At 40.0% G+C, this 24137-nt stretch overlaps 1 protein-coding gene across 2 annotated transcripts in view; it reads right to left on the bottom strand.

Moving 5' to 3' along the window:
• The window catches only part of efl1 (elongation factor like GTPase 1), a 263785-nt gene that overhangs the window by 232403 nt on the left and 7245 nt on the right, over positions 1 to 24137 (bottom strand). For both annotated transcript variants that reach the window (XM_043677605.2, XM_087981251.1), the window contains exons 3-7: positions 22245 to 22312; positions 17518 to 17602; positions 16468 to 16601; positions 15379 to 15516; positions 4171 to 4385 (exon numbers count right to left, since the gene is read on the bottom strand). In XM_043677605.2, coding sequence (XP_043533540.1) covers positions 4171 to 4385; positions 15379 to 15516; positions 16468 to 16601; positions 17518 to 17602; positions 22245 to 22312 — 640 coding nt within the window. The remainder of the gene's footprint in view (positions 1 to 4170; positions 4386 to 15378; positions 15517 to 16467; positions 16602 to 17517; positions 17603 to 22244; positions 22313 to 24137) is intronic.

The raw sequence follows: 24137 nt of genomic DNA, 5'->3' as shown, positions 1-24137 counted from the left end.
TAGAAAGCTTAACTGATTTGTTTCTCAATTTCAGAGGTTTCCCTGACATAATCCTTTCTTTTGGAAGTTATCACTTATATCTCACATCCCCCACCCATTAACTCCCATTCCATCTGACAAGTGAAAGTGAAAGTATCAGGAATTCATCATCTGTGCACAAGTGACACACTGCCATCAGAAACAATCTTAAAAACTAGTTTTCTCTTTACTCCACTAATGTGGTTGCCATGAATCGGATAACATTTGGATATGTTGCAGTGCAGATATACAGAGTGCAATTCAAATGTGGACATATGAACTTGGTCACTAGTCTGAGGTTGCATGTGCCAATGTCATACTCCTAACTTTCTTTTAAAGCGAGGTCTTGTTTTTATGTGGCCAATTCCACACCTTCAAGATGTCCAAATTGCATCATAACGAATGAAGTAATACAAAAACAGAAGTTGGTGGAAAAGCTCAGTGAGTCTGAGCATCTGTGAAGAGAAATGAAAGTTCATGTTTCGAGTCTGGTGATGCTTCCTCAGAACGCATGGTAGCTATGTTCCTAAAATGTTGGTTTATATGCAGAAGGTAGGGTGAGTAGAGGGGTAAGGAGTAAATGATAGGTAAGGATAGAGCCCAAAGAGAAGGAAGACCTTTTGGAGATACAAAGGAGTCGATAACGATCTGGCTGGTCGGGTGAACAGCTGTTAATGGAGACTGTTAGTGACTAACCATAGGTAGGTGTGGAATGGCAGACAATGTGAAGACAAGGCCTGGTGTGGGGATTAGGAAATGGAGCAAATTCAGGGCCTAAAATTATTGAACTCAGTACTGAGTCCGGAGGGCTGTAGGGTCCCCAAGTGGAAAATGAGATGTTGTTCTTCCAGCTTGCACTGAGCTTCATTGGAACACTGTAGCAAACTGAGACAGAAGTGTTGGCCAGGGAATAGGGTGGCATGTTAAACAGGCAGACAATTGAAAGCTCAGGGTCATTTTTATGGGCAGAATGCCCAAGCGGCCATGCAGATTATGCCTCGTTTCCCCAATGTAGAGGACACCACATTGTGAACAGCGAATGCAGTAGAATAGATGGTGTGAATTGCAGGTAAAGTGTTGCCTCACCTGGCAGGTATGTTTGGGCCCTTGGATACTCAGGAGAGAGAAGGTAAATGGGCAGGTGTCACATCTTTGGCGGTTGCAAGGTGTGGGGGTGAGGGTGGGATGGGGATGGGGGTGAGGGTGCTGTGGGGGTGAGGGTGGGATGGGGATGGGGGTTCTTTTTGGGAGTGAAGGAAAAGTCAACCCAGATGTTCCAGAGGAAATGGTCCCTGCAGAAGGTGGACAAGAGAGGGGAGGAGAACATGTGCCTGGTGGTGGCATCTCGCTGGAGGTAGCAGAAATGGCAGCTGATGATCTTCTGGATGTGAATGCAGGAAGGACAAGGGGAACACTATTGCTGATGCAGGAGGGAACAGAGGGTATGAGGAGAGAAGTGCAGGAGACGAGTTGGACCCAGTTGAGGGCCCAGTTGACAACGGTGCTGGGGAATCCTCGGTTGACGAAGAAGGTGGAAATTTTGGAAGCTCCCTTGTCAAAGTTGGCCTCACGGAACATCTGCGATGAAGACAGAGGAACTGGGAGAATGGAATGGAGCCGTTACAGGAAACAAGATGCGAGGATGTCTAGTTGAGATAGCTGTGGTAGTCCGTGGATTTATAGTGGATACTTTGAAGTACTTCTGGAGTAATAACTGCTTTAATACAGAAAACAAGGTAGGCAACATGTATTCAGCAAAGTCCCATAAAAAAAACAAGATAAGTGACTAAATCATTGTTTTCATCTGATTCAGTACATAGATGTTGGCCAGGTCACAAGAAGAACCCCATTCCACTTCCTTGAATACTACTATTGCTTAATCAAACCACGGGCAACACAGTGCTCAGTAGGTAGCACTGCTGCTTCACAGCCCCAGGCAACTGAGTGTATGGAGTTTGCACATTCTCCCCGTGTCTGCGTAGGTTTCCTCCGATTTCCTCCCACAATCTAAAGCTGTGCTGATTACATGGATTGGTCAACCAAAGGGTCTGTTTATATGCTGTAGGGAATCTAATCTAATCTAATCTAAATTGCCCATAGTGTCCAGGGACATGCAGGCTAAGTGGATTAGGCATGGGAAATGCAGGGATAGGGAAAGGAGGTGCGTTTAGGTGGGATGTCCTTCGGAGGATCGCTGTGGGCTCGATGGGCTGGATCACCTGCTTTAACGCATTCAATGATTCTATGAAACCAGAGAGAACAGGCAGACTGCTGGATTAACATTTCTTCAGAAAGACAACAGCTCTTTTGGTACTGCACTGAAGTGGTGTTTAAAACTACAACCTTCTGAATTGGAGAATGTTGCCACTGAGCTGATTCATACGAGTCAAATGCCACAATTGTCTAACAAGTTCCGTTATTTCCAATGTATTTTGTTCTCTTCCTTTCCTTTCACCTCAAAACCGACAGAACATTCTAATATCTAGATCCTACTTTTCTCCCTTTTGGTAAGTGACAAATTATTATTGTGATTGGAAACCAATGACTGTATCAAAATTTGAATATACATGTACCAAATAATTGTTAAAACACTTGCATAATCAAAGAAGCAAATCAAACTATTGACTGAAAATTGACTGGTAATGTTAATTAAGCCAGCTGCAAGAGCTTCATCACAGGTAACTCTAGACAGCTGCATATTTGGCGTTCCAGAAATATTCAAATCTGGTATAATATGCATGATCAATGCTTAAATTTACAAATCTAATGCACCAAGTTCAAGCACGAGTTTTAAATTTTGACCTTGCCTAACTATTTCCAAGCCGACTGCAAAAATACAGTTTAATATGATCATTTACCTCTTCCCTCCCAACATAACACTAGCTTTAAAGCCCCTTCAAGAAAGAGTTGGTAGCACAGTGGCAATGTATTACCACTGTAGTGATTTTCCATAGGTGTAAGCTAATGCTCTGAGATACAAGTTCAAGTCACACCTGGCAGCTAGGAGAATTTGAATTCAATGATAAAATCTGGAATTTAATGCTAATCTCAGTGATAACAATCACAACAACTATAATCTAATGCTACAAAAAATTTGGTTCATTAATGGAGATGAAAACAGAAACGGCTGGAAAAACTCAGGAGATCTGGCAGCATCCTTGGAGAAGAAGCAGAGTTAATGTTTCGGGTCCAATAACTCTTTACTAGAACCCTTCTGAAGCAGGGTCACCAGACGAGAAAGGTAAACTCTGCCTTCTCTCCACAGAAACTGCCAGACTTGTTGAGTTTTTTTCAGCGATTTCTGTTTTTTGTTTCTGAGTTACAGTATCCACAGTTCTTTGGGATTTTGTTTTCCATTAATGGAGATGTGGGTTCAAATGTCAGCACAGCAACTGATGGAATTTAAATTCCATTTTAAAAATCTGAAACTAGTCTTAATATGTTAATGAAACATTATATATTGTCATTAAAACCCATTGTTACTTAGGGAAGGAAATCTGCCATCCTTAACCAGACTGGTCTGAATGTGACTGCAGTTCCACAGGAAAGTGGTTGACTTTTAACTGTCCTCCGAAAAGACTGAACAAGTCACTTGCTTCAAGGGTAAATATGGATGTGAAACAAATGCTGTCCTTGCCAGTGATGCCTGTTTCCCATCCCATGAAAGAATAAGTTGAGAAGCAACTTTCATTTCGCTGAACTCACTCAGTAGGTGCACAGAATCTCAGTTGTTAAATGTAAAAGGAAAGGAAAATCAGGTTTATGACGTGGTTTATCATATTGTCAGGAGTACAAAGAACTTGATATTGAACACATTTTTTGAAGCACAGTCACTGTAATCAAGTAAAACCATAAATTACTCTTGTAAAAGTGTCCATAAAGCACAAAAGTGGGTCGAAAAACCACAAACATGCACAGTCCTAACAGTAAAGAGAAACTTCCTTTAAAAATAAAAGAGAAAAAGAACAGAGATGCATTTTCAAAACAAAGAATCCTGAACATAGTGTTCAATCGAAGATCACTACATCACCATGGTCCCAACCTCTTATGCCAAGACATTGGCAAAAATCCCACAGAATTTTGAACCCTCTCTTTACCCCACAGACAATTTCTATGTTTATAGAGAAAAGAATTTTTAAAATACTTCCATACCTGAAACCCCAGCCATCAATAGCACTTCCAAATACCACATTTCCCTGATCGGGGGCAAAGTAAAGATGCGAATCATCTGTTTCTTCCAGGCCTGCACTCCAGTCATAGAAATGTTCACTGCTCTTGGTGTCTGAACTAGTTTTTTCTGTTACTCCCATCTCTGCTCTCTCTTCCAATACTTTTGAAGTAAACAGACTCCCAGTCACTGCATTTACCTGAAATGTTCACAAATTAGACACTTAAATAAATCCAATGTCAAACTTACTACTTTCACACACTCACAAAAACTTTGTCAAGAAACAACAATCCAAATTAAATAATGGATAACAATAGTTCATATGCCACAACAATTATGATCATTCTTAGGTTTTAGATATTATCATAGTTCATGATATGTTCAATTATTCCTCCTCTTTGCTCTTGTTCCCAGGCACTGAGTGGAAATGAGATTGGACATGGCTACATCAGCTCTGCCCTGTTGGCTAGCTTCCTATTAAGCTAATATGGGTTTTCATCATTGAAAGCTGACCCAATTGCCAAGGGATACGTGTTTCACCCATGATCTGCTGAACAGCTAGCTCATTAAAGTACCCAACCTGCCAAATATTTCCATAAAAAACTAATTTAAAATGGAAACTTCCATCTTTGCCCACCCATTTGAACATTTTACTTCCCAACTTTAATTTGCAGTCTTTCCTTTGCAATGCTATCCACTTTAGACTTCCATTTAATTTGGCTATGCTGCAAATCAAAAGAAGCTGCTCCAAACTCAGAAACTGGATTTGAAACTGAACACTGTCCTCTCCACAGATGCAGCCAGATCTGCTGAGTCTTTCCAGCAATTTCTATTTTTGTTTGAAATATTCAGTATCCACAGTTTTATATTAGAAACTCTACTTGAGAATTCCCACAACATTGCTCTTTTACACCTGCCAGCAGTAGAGCACTGAAGACACTGAAGTCTGAACATAAGGAAAAAAGGATGGGCCAACATGCCACTGACTGCCTCAACAGGGAGGTGGAACCAGACAGGGATCAATTAAAGCACAACGCAATTGAGCCAGAAAACGGAGGCAATTTGGGTGTAAATAACTGATGAAGTCTGCAGACAATATCATTACTCGAAGATAACTGATTTGAATGGCTATGTAAATAGGAACGGCTCTTATTAGTAACTTTAGAAAAAGTTCTATTTTATTGATTTATGCAAGTCGCTGTTTTCTGATCGGTAGTTCTACGTTAGAGCAAGAATTCAATAATATACAACAGTATATAACATACAAAATGAATAAAATTATAGCATCTGGGCCAGATACATCAAGATTAGAGACAAGGTGAGAATGTGTAACTGAAATGGGAAATGAGATTCTCAGATGACAGAAATACACCAATCTTACAAAGATAACAAAATGACTCAATTAAAGGTTCTGCATCTGAATGCATGCAGCATTCCTAACAAAGTAACTGATAATACACAGTATATAAATACGATCTGACTCACGATGGAGTCATGGTTTCAAGTTGACAATGATTGGGACCTGAATATTGAGCAGTATATGACACTCAAGAAAAATAGGAAGCTATACAAAGGTGGAGGGGTATCATTGTTATTCCAAGATAGACAGTCATAGTTGAACACTGTCCCACAGATCAAGATATAGAATCAGTTTGGGTGGAAATGAGGAATAGTAGGGAAAACAAGTCACTAATAGGAGTAACCTGACAGTATTCACTGTGGGACAAAGTGTACAAGAAAAATAATGGATGGTTTTGATAAAGATCATAATAATGGATGACTTTAATTTACATATGAACAGGCAAAGTCATATTGCCAATATTAGCCTGAACGAAGAGCACTTTCATGACAGTGCCTTCGAGTACTGCATTTTGGAACAAAACAGAGAACAGGTTATATTTGAATCATAGAGTCAGAAATGTATAGAATGGAAACAGACCCTTCAGTCCAACTCGTCCATGCAATTTCCCCTGGAGTCAGCTGTGGGGCTACCAAGTTTGCAATGTTAACCACAGCAGAGGCTTAAAGCCCAAACAGGCTATTGGATTAATTAGACACACGTTGATATTATTGCCCCGAAGTATTTTTTTAAATTCTTTGAAGGGATGCCTAACATTTATTGCCCGTACTCAACCAGTACTGTGTCATGTGACAGAAGTAGTTAATGACTTCAGAACAAAGACACCCTGAAGTAGCAAGGATTGAAGATCTGCGTCCCCTCAAGAGGGGTCACTTGGTTCGAGATCGGTCAAAGGAATCGACAAATGCAGTCTATTCAAAAAGCAAGGTTCATTAGTTTATTGCATTATTTCTATGTTTTTTAAGAAATAGTACAGCCTTAATTACAAGAAAAGCCAATCACATATAATAAGGTGACATGATTTACAGCAAGTTAATTTAATGATATTTTCTTTAATAAGGATATCTAATTTACATAAATTGTCATGCCATGTATTAGTTCAAGGTTAGTTCAAATGGTCAAAGAATGTGTCAGTATTCATCTTATGAAAACTCTATTGTCCCCATAACTTTGAACTGCAAGTTAATTCTGCAAATCAGCAGTATGTCCAGCAGTATGGTTCACAGGCCATTTTGTAGTATTCTTTTAAATTGAGAAACCATTTTGTTGAAATAAAAATCTACATATTTTGTTGCCTAAATTCCAATTTTAGATCCTCAGGATCACATATAGTGAATTTTGAGAGGATTTGTAGCTCAGAATGAGGTTTTGGATGTAAGTTTGTTCACTGAGCTGGAAGGTTCGTTTTCAGATGTTTTGTCACCATATTAGATAACATCATCAGTGAGCCTTCAGTGAAGCACTCATATCATGTCCTGCTTTCTATTTATGGGTTTTGGATCTCCTTGGGTGGGTGACGTCATTTCCGGTTCCTTTTCTCAGACAGTGGTAGATGGGGTCCAAATCGATGTGTTTGTTGATAGAGTTACAGTAGGAATGCCATGCATCTAGGAATTCTCATGCGTGTCTCTGTTTGGCTTGTCCTAGTATGGATATGTTATCCCAGTCAAAGTGGTTTCCTTTCTCATTTGTATGTAAGGATACTAGTGAGAGTGGGTCATGTCGTTTTGTGGCTAGTTGATGTTCATGTATCCGGGTGGCTAGTTTTCTGCCTGTTTGTCCAATGTAGCGTTTGTTACAGCTCTTGCACAGTATTTTGTAATTGACGTTTGTTTTGCTTGTTGTCTTTATGAGGTCTTTTAAGTTCATTAGCTGCTGTTTTAGTGTGTTGGTGGGTTTGTGGGCTACCATGATGCCAAGGGATCTGAGCAGTCTGGTAGTCATTTCCGAGATGTCTTTGATGTAAGGGAGAGTGGCTAGGGTTTCTGGGTGCGTTTTGTCTGTTTGTTTGGATGTGTTGCTGAGAAACCGGCAGATTGAGTTCATTGGGTATCTGTTCTTTTTGAATACGCTGTATAGGTGGTTTTCTTCTGTTCTTCATAGTTCCTCTGTGCTGCAGTGTGGTGGCTCATTGAAATGTTCCAATGCAGCTTCATTTGTGCATGTTCAGATGATTGCTTTTGTCGTTCATATTTTGTATTTTGTCCATATGTGCTGTTTTCCCATAGACGATGGTTTGAAGTTCCCCATTGACTGTCTGGTCTCTGTGACATCTAGGAATGGCAATTTGTTGCTTTTTCCCTCCTCAGTGAATTTTATGCAGTGAGGATATTGTTGATGGTCTTAAAGGTTTCCTCTAATTTGTTCATTTACTGATGATAAAGGTGTCATCCTCATAGGAGACCCAAAGTTTGGATTGGATGGTTGGCAGAGCCAACCTGTTTGAGTCTCTGAATTACTGCCTCTGCTAAGAACTTGATATCAGAGATCCCATGGGTGTTCCATTGGTTTGTCTGCAGGCTTTGTTATTAAAAGTGAAGTGGGTGGTAAGGCATAGGTCCACTGGCTTGATGTTGTCGTCTTTGCTGAGGAGATCGGTAATGTCTGGTGTGCGCAGTTTTGGTACTTCTCATATTGTGTTTTCAGTGTTTCTTTGGCCAGGTTGAAGTTGATGGATGCAAACAGGGCTGTAAATTCAAAGGAGACCATTGTTTCATTCTTTTCTATCTGGTGTCTTTGATGGCGTTCAGGAATTCTTGGGTAGAGCGAATGGAGTGGTGCAAGTCTTCAAGTAAGTGTTTTAGTTGCGACAAACAGGCAAAAAAAAACTAGCCACCTGGACACATGAACATCAACTAGCCACAAAACGACATGACCCACTCTCACTAGTACATATAGTGAGGAAGGACACCACTTTGACTGGGACAACACACCCATCCTAGAACAAGCCAAACAGAGACACACATGAGAATTCCTAGAAGCATGGCATTCCTACTGGAACTCTATCAACAAGCACATCGATTTGGACCCCATCTACCATTGTCTGAGAAAAGGAACCGAAAAGGACATCACCAACCCAAGGAAACCCAAAACACATAAATAGAAAACAGGACATGATACAAGTGCTTCACTGATGATGTTACCTAGTTTGGTGATGAAACATCTGAAAACGAACCTTCCAGCTCAGGGAGCAAACTTACATCCATCACAGATAATTGAATTTTACATCCAATTTGAAATAGGAAAGATCGGAGGTAAGACTAGTATTTTAAACCTCAGTAAGAGCAACTAAAGGGCAAGAAAGCTGAGCTAGTTGAAGTGAATTGGCATACCAGGCTCAGGCTGAGATCAACAGAAACACATTTAAGTGGATATTTCAGAATAGTCAGGATAAGAGTAATCTCATTAGAAAGAGAAAACTCTAAAGGAAGGATCCACCATCTGTGGTTACCTGGAATTAAGAAAAGGATCTAACTTAAGTAAAAAGTCAAAATAACAACAAAGATTGTGAAAACTTTGGGACATTCTTAGGATACCAATGTTGTTATTCAAATGCAGTTCTTTAACATTAAAAAGAGTAATGGTAGACCATCCATAGCCACCCATAAATCCAGTTCAGAATTCCAGAATAACATATAACTTTACATACAATTTATGATCAAAGTGAAGAATGCAATGATGCTTTCCAAGGAGTAACTCAAATCAAATTAAGTCAATCTGTGGTCAAATGATACCAAGAACACACTACAGCTTTTATATTTTACACAGTACATTATAGCAATTTTATGGCTGTGTAAAACCATAGATTGTTAAAAGTGACTCAATGAATTAATGATTAATAGGGTTTCAAAAAAGGCTTTTCCCTGGATACTGGAGATATTGTAGGCACATTTCTTGGCCAAATAAAGTTTGCTTAGCACTAAGATTCACCAGTAGGGTGCTGAAATAGTTCCATAACCCCACAGGACACCAACACCAAATAATCAAACTAACTTATCTTGTGTTGCATTGCATTGAAGTTCATATCCTACATGGATCTAAATGGTCAAGCAAATTCCACAGTCCTAATTGTATTGTCATCTGTAGGCCACCTGTCGAAATATTCTTTAATTCGCCTTTCACCACTTAAATGAGCAGAGAAGCTAATACCTAATATACAGGTGGTTTTTGTTTGCAATTCTGTGTTCAACCTAATTAGTGCATACCGCAGAATCATTTATTCCATACTGGTCGGCACGGTGGCACAGTGGTGAGCACTGCTGCCTCACAGAGCCAGAGACCCGGGTTCAATTCCCGCCTCAGGCGACTGACTGTGTGGAGTTTGCACGTTCTCCCCCGTGTCTGCGTGGGTTTCCTCCGGGTGCTCTGGTTTCCTCCCACAGTCCAAAGATGTGCAGGTCAGGTGAATTGGCCATGCTAAATTGCCCGTAGTGTTAGGTAAGGGGTAAATGTAGGGGTATGGGTGGGTTGCGCTTCGACGGGTCGGTGTGGACTTGTTGGGCCGAAGGGCCTGTTTCCACACTGTAATGTAATCTGCAAAAAAATCTGGTCCTTAGACAGTTGAGTCCAAGATTGAGTCCCAATTATGAGAAAAGATAAAAGTTTTGTGAAAGGATGTTTGAAGATTAAAAGAATTTGAAGTATAATCAAGTCATCAATAAATTTACCTACAGCTTCCATTTATACCATTTCCCTGTAGGAAATATAAAAAAATCTTCTTTCCTCTGTTACATTCCTTTTTATACCCTCAGTCTTGTACTCCATATGTCTGCTTCTTTAAAAAATAATTCAGCACATTCTCCGTTATTTTTGTTTTATTATACTCAGTGTTCATTTCGGCTTCAATTTTTACTTTACTTCTCTATTTCTCATTCATTTCTCCACCCCTTTTGTTTTCCCAGTTTCTCCCTTTCAACTACAAATTTTGATTCAATCCATAAATACTACCAACTGATAGTTGCTGTTTCCATTATTATTTCAGTAATTATTGAATTGAAGTTGTGGCTCTGGTTCTTGCCCATAAAAAGCAAACATACGCGAATTATTTTAAATATGTTTTCATTCACATAAATTCACATGGTCATAAATTATTACAGTTAAGGGAGATCATTCATCCCATATTAATTTATCCCCCCATAAACACCCAAAACCATACTCTCCCAACAAGGCATCCAAATGTTTCTCAAGTGATTGCAAGGTTTTGTCTCTGCAGTTTTTCCAGGAAGTCTGTTTGACATGTTGATCATTCTTTGTGTGAAAAATTTACTATTCATGTCAGCAATGATATCATTTATCAGTTTGGACCTGTGCTCACTTATCTTACTATTCCAACTTAATTTAACACTATACAGTAACCCAGATGCATTCTTATCTTAAAAATTCTGCATATGTTGCACATATGCCAGTCCATGCATTTCCTTTACCAATACCATCAAAAATAAAGCCAGTTCAGTACTGTTCATAGGAGCTGGCAGTGTACAATTTGATGGTCATACTATCTACAGATGAGATTCAAAGGTAATTCATTGGCTGTGAAATGCTATGGCACATACTTAAATGAGAAAGTCACTGCACAAGCATGAGCTTTTGAGACTGCTCTCAAAAGACATCCTTTCAATTGAAAAGTCCAAGTTCATCCAGATTTCATCACTCATTCCTTTGACATTCAATCAGAGCTTTTGTGCTGCACTTTTTCTAATGATCAACAATTCTTGATCAGAATCAGTCACAATACTCATAGTACATCACTTCAAGTCATAGAATTTTAGAATTCCCCAGTGTTGTTCCCCACTCTACTGGCTTCATTCATTTCTGCTTTACATGGCTTTTCCGTCATGGTCCAGACAAAGAAAATTCTGAGGTCTCTTTTGTCGATATGAACCTCATGTAATCTGCCTGAGTGTTTGTGAAATTCTTCAGCTGAGGAAGTCTGTTGCACCTTTACCGAGCATTGGTTCGGCCACGGGCTCCCACAAACAGTACTAAGCTGACTCTGTTTTTCTTGGCATTGGTTAAGGAAATGCAGGGCCACACACATGCAACACACATTTTTTTTAAATATAGAATTTTAAATTAAGTTGGAATGGTTAGACAAGTTTACTGTTCTGGTCATTACACTTTCGGAAGGACATGATTGCACTGGAGAGGGTGCAGAAGAGATTCCAGAGGCTAGTTAAAATATGGAACATGCTGCCTGACAGGGTGGTGGAGACAAATACTTTTGCAACATTTCAGAAGCATTTGCATGAGCACTTAAAATACCAGGGCAAGGTTGGCTATACATTAAGTGCAAATCAATGGGATTAGCATAGTTTGGTGCTTGTTGGCCAGCATATACATGTTGGGCCAAAGGATCTATTTGTAGGCTGTACGACTCTATGACTCTAATTGCTAAGGGAAAAGCAATGAGTATTATCTTAGTTGGGTTGCAACTATCACTGAGGAACCCCACCTTCTTTTATAACAGCGAGAGACCATCCATTCAATGTGGAGGGTGAGGTGGTGTAGTGGTATTGTCACTGGACCGATAATCTAGATATGAAGCATAATCCTCTGTGAATTTCATGACTAAGATGGTGAGATTTGAATTCATTTACTAAATCTGGAATTAAAAGCTAATCTAATGGTGACCAAGAAACCATTATCAATGTCATCAAAACCCATCTTGTTTTTGTATTATTAAGTCCTATCGGAATGGAAAATCTGCTATCCTCAAAGTTTGTGATCAGATTTGTAGCTCGGGTGCTCGTTGTTGTGGTTCTGTTCACCGAGCTGGGAATTTGTGTTGCAGACGTTTCGTCCCCTGTCTAGGTGACATCCTCAGTGCTTGGAAGCCTCCTGTGAAGCGCGTCAGTGTTGTTTCCTCCGGCATTTACAGTGGTTTGTCTCTGCCGCTAGATATGTGGATGACACCTTTGTAATCATTAAAAACACAGAAATAGAAAACACACACCGGATCATCAACGCCACACTCACAGGAATCCGATTCATAGAGAGGAAGAAAAGGACAACCAACTCCCATTCCTAGACATGATAGTACAGAGAACACCGAACGGAGAATTCACCACAAAGGTATACAGGAAAGCCACACACACAGACCAATTCCCGAACTTCGAAAGCAACTACCCCAACACACACAAAAGAAGTTGCATCAAGACACTGTTCAAAAGGGCACAACAAACAGCAGTACACCAGAACTGCAAAAAGAGGAAGAAGAACACCTATACAATGTATTCGGCAAAAACGGATACCCCCGCAATTTCATCAACAGATGCCTCAGGGAAAGACAACGGAATGAGGACATGCCACAACCCAAAGGACTAGCCACGTTACCATACATCAAGAACATTTCTGAACTGACAGCCAGACTACTACGACCACTAGGACTCATAACAGCACACAAACCAGTTACTCTCAGACAACAACTCACCAGGACAAAGGACCCGATACGCAGCATGAGCAAAACCAACGTAGTATACAAAATCCCATGCAAGGACTGCACAAAACACTACATAAGACAAACAGGAAGACAGCTAACGGTCCGTATCCATGAACACCAACTAGCCACGAAACGACAGGACTAGCTATCCTTAGTAGCCACACACACAGATAACAAGCAACATGAGTTTGACTGGGACAACACTACTATTATAGGACAAGCCAAACAGAGAACAGCCAGGGAATTCCTAGAGGCATGGTACTCATCCACAGATTCTATCAACAAACACAACGACCTGGACCCAATATACCGGCCACTGCAGCGGACAGCTGGAACTGACAACTGGAAGCGGCAGAGACAAACCACTGTAAATGCCGGAGGAAACATCACAGGAGCGCTACACAGGAGGCTCCCAAGCACTGAAGATGTCACCTAGACAGGGGACGAAACGTCTGCAACACAAATTCCCAGCACGGCGAACAGAATCTGCTATCGTCACCTAAGCTGGCCTATTTCTGACTCCAGATTCATAGTAATGTGGCTGACTCTTAAATGGAATAGCAAGCCACAGTTGTATTGGACTGTTAAAGTTTGATAAAAGCAGTGAAACCAGATAGACCACCTGACATCAACCAAGGCACCAAAAACAACATAGGTACAGAGAGCTTGGTCATCCTGCAATGCCTCCTCACTAATATCTTGGACATTTTGCCAAAGTTACTCCAGTGAGCAGTCAAGCAACAGCCTGACACAGTCATTCTCACAGAATTATCCATGATTCCACCATCAGGCAAAGGTTCCCATGCCTATCTTTGACCTAATACTATGAGACTTGAGGGGTTTAAAGTCAATGTTGAGGACTCACAGCGTCACTGTACCAAAATGGACCTTGGCTAAGATGGATAAGTGGTTCTAGCTGAAGACTGCAAATGTTTCAGCCTTATCTTTTGCACTGATGTGCTAGGCTCCCCATTACTGAGGTTGGAGATGTTTGTAGATTATCCTCCTCCAGCGAGTTGCTTAGTTGTCCACTACCATTCGTGACTGGATGCGACATGACTACAGAGCTTAGATTTGATCTGTTTGTTGCAGAATTGCTTGGCTCTGTCCATCACTTGCTACTGAAGTTGTTTGGCAGGACTCATTTTCTGGACTGCCTGGCACGCCCTTCTGCACTCACCATTGAGCCAGGGTTGATCTGCTGGATCGATGCAATGCCAGGCTGAGATGGAAGTACAATTCAGCCGATGCCCACAAGGCCTCATGGATGTCCATATTCAGTTGCCAGATCTGTTTTAATTCTGTCCCACTTAGCACAGCGATAGCGTCACACAAAACAATGGGAGGTATTCTCAATGTGAAGATGGGACTTAGTTTCCAAAACGTCTATGTGGTGGTCACTTTTACTGATACGGACATGAACAGAGAAATGCATCTGCAGCAGGCAGATCAGAGAGGATGAGGTCAACTATGTTTTTCCCTCTTGTTAGTTCCCTCACCACCTGCTACAGATCTAGTCTGTTAGTAATGGCCATTAGGATTCAAACTGTTCCTAATCAGCAGGAATACCAAAACACTCTTGGTGGTGATCACGGAAGTCACAGAATATATTCTGTACCCTTGGCATTCTCAATGTTTCCTCCAAATGCTGTTCAATATGTACTGAATGCCATATATCACTCCTCTCAGCTGATAATCAACAGGTTTCCTTGACCATGTTTGACTTGACATCAGGAGACATCATGGTATTGGAGATCAATGACGAGGATAATGTGCCCTCCTGAATGTATACCATTATGGAATTAGCTAGCTGGATTTGTCCTACCGGTGGGGCAGGACATATCAGGGATGGTGAAGGCAATGCAGGATGTGTATTCCAAGAGTATGACTATGTCAGGCTGTTGCTCGACTGCACTAGCCCCCACATGTTAGCAAGGAGGACTAACAGGTTGTGTTTGCCATGGCTGATGCCCTGTGATCCTTTTCCTCTTTTCTAGCAGTTAATACAAATGAATATTTGTTAGGCCATTTCACAGGGCAATTAAGAGTCAACCACATTGCTGAGAGTCTGGTGTCACATGTCCTAGTTTCCTTTTTGATGGATATTCAAGAACCAGAAGGATATTTTCGACAATTAAAACTGACTTCAGGACTTTTAGCTCCAGATTTTTATTGAATTCAATGTGCTGTGGTGGAATTCAAGAATGAGTCCCTAGTACATTAACTGGGTCCCTGGATTACTACTCCAGTGACAATACCACTAGGATATCACCAATTCTGTTGGCTTAGAACTACAAGAAAGATGAAGAACAAAGGTAATTATTATTGGAAAACCAGACACATGGTGCAAACATAAATTTTCAACAAAATATTAGAAGTGATTTTTATTTTTACCTGTTCTAGAATCTTTTGTAAATGAATATAAGCTTCAAATGGAGTCAATTTTAGCTCAATTATCAGTCGATCTATTTTGTTAATTACTAAAACTGGACGAATATTTTCCAACCAAGCCTGGCGTAACACTGCTTGCGTCTGAAAATAGAACAGCAACAATCCTGTTAATTTCCACTTGGGAGGAATTAATGCAATATGCACAGTACAGCAACTTAAAGTGTTTTACTGGTGCAGACTCATTACTGCAAATTTTGCTAAAATATTAATACTAATATTGCCTATGAAAAGTAAGAATGCATTTGGGTAAGTAAAATATTTCACACTAGTGCTGGGACAAAGCTGCTTCTTTAACAAGCTTGGACTGTCCTTGGCTTTTTTTTTCCCCAAGAGAGGTCGTAAATGACACGGACTCCAAAGCGTCTGGGGCTGAAGGGTTTTAGGGCCAATTTGATAATAGTTAATAGATACTGTCTCAGGCAGAAGGCTTTCAAGTTAAAAAAAAAACACTTGTATAATGAAAAGGTAGTGGCCAGTTCTCCCAGCTTGGTTCTTCTCTGGTTTGATTTGGTTTTTGGCAATAGTGTCGGAAAAACACTGCTGAACCCAAAGATGCAGATCGAGGCTGGTACACTCTCTCTCTGCCTTCTATCCTGTAAGAACCTATGTTTGATTTTACCTTTTCTGCCAAGGGATGTTTATGGGGATTGTTGTAAGTATTTGGAACAGCATCACTAAGTTAGGATGATTTGTTGGGTTTTCGGAGAGGTTAAGTTATTCGGTATTCTGTTCTCTGTTGTTTGTGTTTCATTCAATAATCTTGTAAATCCTGTTTTGATTAAAACTAAGTGGTTTGACTAGTGGCATTTCTCCTGGAATATGCACTTTCCACCTGCTTAAAACAACTAGCAAGGTTAGGGTCTGGGCTACCTTCTTGGAATATTTTGAAGGGGTCTAGACCGGTCCATGACAGTGTATTAAAAAACATCTCTGACCAAATTTCACCTGCAATAAAGCCACTGACAGCTAAATACATATTTGTTGTAATTCTGAATTGTCAATAAACAAAGTTTCTTTGAATCTTTTGATTACCTGAGGACAAACACCTTCAACAACATCAACTACCACAACAGCACCATCACATACACGCACAGCAGTCGATACTTCAGAGGAAAAATCCACATGACCAGGAGAATCTATCATGTTAATAAGGTATTCTTGATTATCTGTGAAAGAAGCAACATCTGGTGATCAAAAAAAAAAAATCAACAAGTAACATTTAAAGGCTATTTTTAAAAATCAAATTCAAGGTACAACTCAGCACTAAAATAAACTTTCAGTTTTTATGTTTTCAAGTTGCAGATTCTCAACTTTCACCTCAAATCCAGCTTAATATTATCCATTATATCAGCAGAACAACTGACAAGATTTATATAATCATTCCTTCTTAGTGAATCGGAATCTTTTCTGAGAGTTTTGTTTCAGTCTTAACCACCCTAGGTTATCTTTGTGATGGATGCATTGACAAACAGATTAACTCGCCTGGAGTATTTTTTTCTCAGCATGTTTTCCCAGGATAAAAATAAATTTAAATCAACCCATTCAGAGATAATTATTACACACCTCTGCAGCAAGTGAGGCTTAACCCAGGCATCTTGGCTCAGAGGCAGGGACACTATCAATGATATTACCACATAATGACCTTAACTTCAAGGATTAGTTCAAAAGAAAAACATCTGTATTTATAGTTAAGACGAGGACTTTAGATACAAACACTATTTCCATTGGAGCAGTGAACAGTATAATACCATAATACACAGGAGCAGAAGGCAACTTATCAAACCAATGATTCTGCTCCACCAATTCATTAAATCATGGCTCATCTAATAGTCCTCAACTCCATTTTCCCGCCTCTTCCCAAAACCCTTGATTCCTTTAAATGGTTAATAAGGTGGTTATCTCAGCCTCTACTGCCCACAGATTCACAACCCTCTGATAAAAGAGATTCCTCACCTGTATCTTAAATGTGTAACACCCTAGGCTAAGATTATGCCCTCTGGTCCTAGACCCTTGACAAGGTGGGAATACGTCTCAATGTCTGCCGTGCATTTCTGTAATGTTTAGGTTTTTGAAATTGCTTACCAATAGTGAAATGCAATGAAATAGAACTGGATTTCATAGTGATTCCACGGAGCTGCTCATCTTCTCGGCTGTCCATGTACCGCAACTACAAAAAAAATAGGGAAAACACATGCTTAGTACAATCAATTCATTTTACAAAAGAATTTAATGTAACACTTATTATACTTAATAAAACATTTTAAAATAGCACTTCACTCTCATTGCATTTTTTCTGAATCCGTTGCATTAGTTTACAATACCAGACGAAGTCTACTTATTTTTATGCTTTGAGTGTGTCCACCACTCTCCAGATATCACATTTTAACTGGAACACCAACAAGTCGCAACTAAAAAGAATTACAAAAAAGTACATTAAAAAAGGAAAATATAAAGAATCTCTTATTATTTTTTATGGCCATCAGATGAGTTAAGTATACTGAGAGAATAAGGAGGGAGAAGCAACTGAAAATTCAAGAAGAATGAGCATAAGAGTTAGTAAGTTTGCAGATGACACCAAAATTGGAGGTGTCGTGGACAGCGAAGAAGGTTACCTCAGATTACAATGGGATCTTGATCAGATGGGGCAATGGACTGAGAAGTGGCAGATGGAGCTTAATTTAGATAAATGCAAGGCACTGCACTTTGGGAAAGCAAATCTTAGTAGGACTTATACACTTTATGGTAAACCCCTAGGGAGTGTTGCTGAACAAAGAGACCTTGGAGTGCAGGTTCATAGCTCCTTGAAAGTAGAGTCACAGGTGGATAGGAAAGTGAAGGCGGCATTTGGTATGCTTTCCTTTATCGGTCAGAGTATCGAGTACAGGAGTTGGGAGGTCATGTTGCAGCTGTACAGGACATTGGTTCGGCCACTTTTGGAATACTGCATGCAATACTGGTCCCGCTGCTATGGGAAAGATGTTGTGAAACTTGAAAGGGTTCAGAAGAGATTTACAAGGATGTTGCCTGGGTTGGAGGACTTGAGCTATAGGGAGAGGTTGTATAGGCTGGGGCTGTTTTCACTGCAGTGTAAGAGGTTGAGGAGTGACCTAAGAGAGGTCCATAAAATCATGAGGGGCATGGAGAGGATAAATAGACAAAGTCTTTTCCCTGGGGTGGGGAAAGTCCAGAACTACAGGGCATAGGTTTAGGGTGAGAGGGGAAAGATATAAAAGAGACCTATGGGGCAACTTTTTCCATGCAGAGGGTGGTACGTGTATGGAATAAGCTGCCAGAGGAAGTGGTGGAGGCTGGTACAATTGCAACATTTAAAAGGGATCTGAATGGGTAAACGACTAGGAAGGGTTTGGAGGGATATGGGCCGGATTCTGGCAGGAGGGACTAGATTGGGTTGGGATATCTGATCGGCATGGACGAGTTGGACCAAAGGATCTGTTTCCATGCATGAGCCTATGACTTTAATAATCTGCCATAATAATGACGTCAGGAAATACCTATATAACTTGCCCACAGGTATTTTTAATAACCTTGGAAAGACAGGTTCAAGTAACGATTATAACTGTGATCCAAAACCTTTTAAAAAAAGCTCATTAATGCACTGTATTGATTACTAGACGAAAAAAGCAAAATACTGATTAGGGGTTTTGAATTCCATCATCTAAGTTAAGTTAATAGATGGGACTTTCATGGACTGGCCAAGTTTGACAAAACCAATGTGGATTGCTCAAGGGCAGTTTGAACTAAAATTAACATTACAACTGAAGGCAATGAAATAAAATCAGTCCTACCCTAGGAGGCAGGAAAAGACCACCTCCTATCTGATGTGCACTATCATTAGAATCTTTCCATGTTGTAGATAAACCATTCCTTATAATTATCAAGCCTAAACACGAGGAACTTAGCAGCTGGAATATACAAAGAAGCTGGTATTTCAAGAAGTTCTCTCTATGGTAAGAGTGGAGGTGGATTTTGATTGCGGAACTATAATTGGCTATAGAAAGTTTTCTCCTGCTGTCTCTCAAGAAGTGAAGGTGCCAGTGTTGGACTGGGGTGGACAAAGTTAAAAATCACATAACACCAGGTTATAATCCAACAGGTTTATTTGGAAGTGCAAGCTTTCGGAGCGCTGCTCATTCACCTAGTGGGGCAGGATCATAGGACACAGAATTTACAGTCAAAGATCAAAGTCCCAGTATTTTGCCCTGGTTTGTTTTATAAAGACAGGTAGAGACGGAGGTGCCAACTGGACTGCGCAAAACCCATAGAGTAAACAGCTTGTGAGGCCTTGGCGTTTTTTTAAATTTGGAACAAATGGGAGCTGCCTGAATGGGTAGGGGTCACAAAATCAGGATTTTTAGTTTTAGCTTTCAGCAGTTGCTGTGGTCTTGAAGCTGGATGTGGAAGTTCTTAATCCTCTTTCTGTTACAGTTAAAAACTGGGGTTCTCTTCCTGCTGTTAGAATTGCCTGTGAGACAATCTACTTTGCTGAATTTGCCTTTGTCAAGGGTGAGATTATAGGATATTAATATATTACAACAGTTAATTAGTAGTAGCTAATATCTATGTTATTTTAAGCATTCTGATAGAGTTACAGTTAAGCCAATTCTTTACTCTTACTTTTGTTTTGCCTGCATTTTAACTTTAATGTAAAAATAAAGTTGTTTTGCTTAGTCGAGTAGTTTGACCGATCGAATTGCATCTGGAATATACACCTGACACTTACCTTGAAATTAAGAAAAGGTCTGGGTCTGGCTACCTTAATATATTGAGGACATTTGGTCTGGTCCATAACATAGCAAATAATGAACTCAAAAAAAAACCTAGTTGGCTCCTTACAATTAAAGTAAAAATTAGTTAATACGTTTTAATTGGAGAAAGGTATGGTCACGTGCTCAAAACAACTTAAACATTTGTTGTGACCAACTGGGAGACTGGAAAGAATTGAGCCAACTCACCTTTCCTCACCTGGTCATTCATCACAAAAATGGCACTCACACATAAATTTGGGGGAATAGGCAGATACTGATGCGGTAGTAATACTACTGAACCAGGGATCCAGGTTATTCCTCTGGGAATGAGACTCCACAAATATTCCCATCTTCAGTAATGGACAAGCCCAGCACATCAGCAAAAGGCAAGACTCAAACATTTATAACCATCTTCAATCAGAAGTCCTGCATAAACAATCCATCTCCACCCCTCACCAAGGTACTCAGCTTCACAGATGTCAGTTTTCAATCCTTTGGTTCATTCCACATCATAGTAAAAAATGGCTACTGCAAAGGCTACGTATCCTGACAAGATCTAGCCAGAAGCCCTAAAGACATGTGCTGCAATTCAAGCCACCCCCTGGCTAACCTATTTCAGTAAGTGTTTTCACAACATTGGTATCTAGAAAACAATGTGGAAGATTGGTGAGGTATGTCCTATCTACAAAAAATCAAGACAAATCCAACACATCCAATTACTGCCCTACCAATCTAGTTTCCATCATCAATTATGTAATGGAAGAGGTAACCATCTGTGCTATTAAGCAGCAGATATCAGGATAACCTGTTCAATAATGGTCATTTTGGTCTCTGACAGTGGACCAAATTTCTGACCTCATCTTTGCATTGGCTCAAATATGCTCAACAGAACTGAATTACAGAAGTCAGGTGAGAGTGATGCCTTTGCCATCAAAGCCACATTCCATCAAGTAAGCCATCAATGAGCCCCAGCAAAATTTATGTTAAATGAAAATCAAGGGGGAAACTCTCCATAGATTGGAGTGATGCCTAGCGCAAAAGAAAATTGATTACGTTTACTGGGGATCAGTTTTCTCAATCCAGTCATTCCATAAACATCTCTGCAAATTACCCAATCACCTTTCGCCACTTTATCAATGATCTGTCCTTCAACATTAGGTCAAGGTTAAGGATGCTTACTAATGATTGTACAATGACTTAAGTACTGAAAGAGTCCTTGTTATATGCAGCAAGATCTGAAAACATTCAGGCTTGGGGTGATAAGTGACAAGTAACATTTGCATCACACAAGTGCCAAGTAAAGATTATCTGCAATAAGAGAGAACCAAACCATCTTCCCCCTGATATCAGTGACATTACCATTACTGAATCCTCCATTATCAACATCCTGGAGACTACTAGTGACAAGAAATTGAACTGAACAAGTCATTTACATACTCTGGTGGCAAAAGCAGGGGAACAGCTAGAAATTGTGAGGTGAGTAATTCACCATCGCCAGCTACAAGATACTGACTACCAGATGAGCACAGTCCCAACAATACTCGGGAAGCTCAACACTAACCAGGTCAAAGCAGCCTGTTTGATAAGCAGAGTATTCACTACCTAAAACATTAATTCCCTGCAGTACCGAAGCACAATGGCCATTCAAACTGACAAGCACTACTATCTAGAATAAAAAGGGAGAGATACGTGGAAAAAAAAATCACACCTGCAAGTTTGCTTCAAGCCACACACCATCCTGACTTGGAACTATAATCCCTGTTCCTTCGCTATCACAAGGCAAAATCCTCAAACTCCCTCCGTAACAGCACAACTTGTACCTGCATCGGATAAACTGATCACCATCACATTCTGAAGGGCAATTAGGGATGGACAATATAGGCTGGCCTCACCAGTGATCCCATTTTTTTTAAAGTCTTCACAAGTGTCCCATGATAAAGCAGAAATATCAGAAAACAGTTATTTCAAATCTATTATTGACAAAGTAATTGTTCAGATGAAACCGCCTCTTGAAAATAATAGGCATAATTTGTCATAGCTTACCTTTCCTGCAAGTCGATTAGAAATGATCCCATTGCTAGCAATAAGGCTATCAGCTAATGTGGTTTTTCCTAAAGATATAAAACACAATTCATATTAGGTACAAAAAGTGAAGTTCATTTCAAACAGAAGTAAACCATTAAAAAATAATAAAAGAAAGCATGGACATTTCTAAATATATAAATTAATCACTTAAATAAATGACAAAGTTTGATTTTATAACGCCTTTAATGTGTTCCAAGGCTCTGCACAGGAGCAAAGCAGGAGAGAAGAGTGTTGCTTTTAGAGCTTATACTAGACAGCTCAAGGTACTGTCAATGGTGGAGCAAAAGAATTTTGATGATACACAATAGATCAGAATCAAAAGGATATCAAGTTCTCAGAAGGCTACAGGAGGTTACAGATCAGGAGGAAGATGCCTTAGATAGGTTTAAATATGATGATGTTCGGCAACTGGTAGTTAATGTATATTAGCAAGCACAGGGGCTTGGGTGAACAGGAATTGGTGCAAGTTAGGATATGGGTAGCAGACTTGTGGTCATGCTTCAGTTTATGGAGGATGAAAGATGAGACATTGGCTTTGATAACAATAGAATAGTTGGGTCAGAGGATGATAACTGTGTAGCAGAAGGTTTTGGCAGTAGAATGGGTTAATGCATGGGTCACGAAAGATGATATTTTGGAGGTAGAATGCAGTGATTTTAAGAAATTCCATTCCAAGGGCATTGTGAAAACCAATGGTTTTGATAATCAACTTGTGAACCTAACAGTGGCTCATGGTAGATATCATATTAATATTTTCCTGATTATTTTCTGTGGGGATGCAGGAGAGAAAGACAACTTTACAAAAGAATACATAGTCCTTCTTATCATCATTTACCAATAATACAAAAATCAGGAAATAATTCAATTTCCACAACCAGAAAGCATTTGGTGTTGAATACAGAAAAAAGAAACAGCTAAGATAAAAATGACCTACACTCTAGAACTATATTCAACACAAAACTCCGTATCCAATTCACCTATTATTATTAATAATACCCAACTCTAAAATAAAGAATATAACCTACATTGAACTTGGGCCTCCCAACCCAGAGGTAAAGACACTATCACTGTGCTCCAAGAGCCCGAGATCAGCTTTCCTGATATTTTCTAGTTTACTTGTTCACAGATGTTATTACACACCTTCGGAGTAGGTAGGCCTCTTGGCTCAGAGACAGGGTCACTACGCTGCACCACAGAAGCCTCTTAGCATTTTCTGCACTGGATCACGATAATTTAATGACCTATATCATTATAGACCAATTAATGGCAGACATTAATTGCTTAAACACAGATGGGGACAGTTTTAGTGCATAGGGTAGTGGGGGAATGAGAAGGGGATATGAAGTATTTTGCAAAAGAAACAAATGTGAGGTGCAAAAACACTACTTTTTACACTGGTAGTTAGGATCTTGAATGCACAACTCGGAGGTGTGGTGGAGGCGGGTTAAGTTAAGGCATTCAAAAAGTCATTTGCATCACAGGTGGATAGAGTGTGTTAAAAAGGCATTTAGCATGCTTGCCTTCATTGCTCAGACCTTTGAGCCTAGGAGTTGGAATGTCATGTTAAGGTTGTACAGGACATTGGTGAGGCCTCTTCTGGAACACTGCGTGCAGTTCTGGTCACCCTGTTATAGGAAGGATATTATTAACCTAGAGAGGGTTCAGAAAAGATTTAACATGACGTTGCTGGGAATGGGAAGGTGGAGTTATAAAAATTGGCTAGACAGGCCAAGACTTTTTCATTGGAGCATAGGAGGTTGTTAAAGTACCTCTTTGGGACGGCTCAGGGAATCCCTAATGGACTCAACCTGTAAGCCTCTCTTGGTTCGTCCCAAAGATCGTACTCTGTGG

The sequence above is a fragment of the Chiloscyllium plagiosum genome, unplaced genomic scaffold, assembly GCF_037043375.1.
Source record: "Chiloscyllium plagiosum isolate Xiang-an unplaced genomic scaffold, Cpla_swu_hap1 HiC_scaffold_39, whole genome shotgun sequence".
Taxonomy (NCBI): domain Eukaryota; kingdom Metazoa; phylum Chordata; class Chondrichthyes; order Orectolobiformes; family Hemiscylliidae; genus Chiloscyllium; species Chiloscyllium plagiosum.
This window is presented reverse-complemented; position numbering and strand designations above follow the sequence as displayed.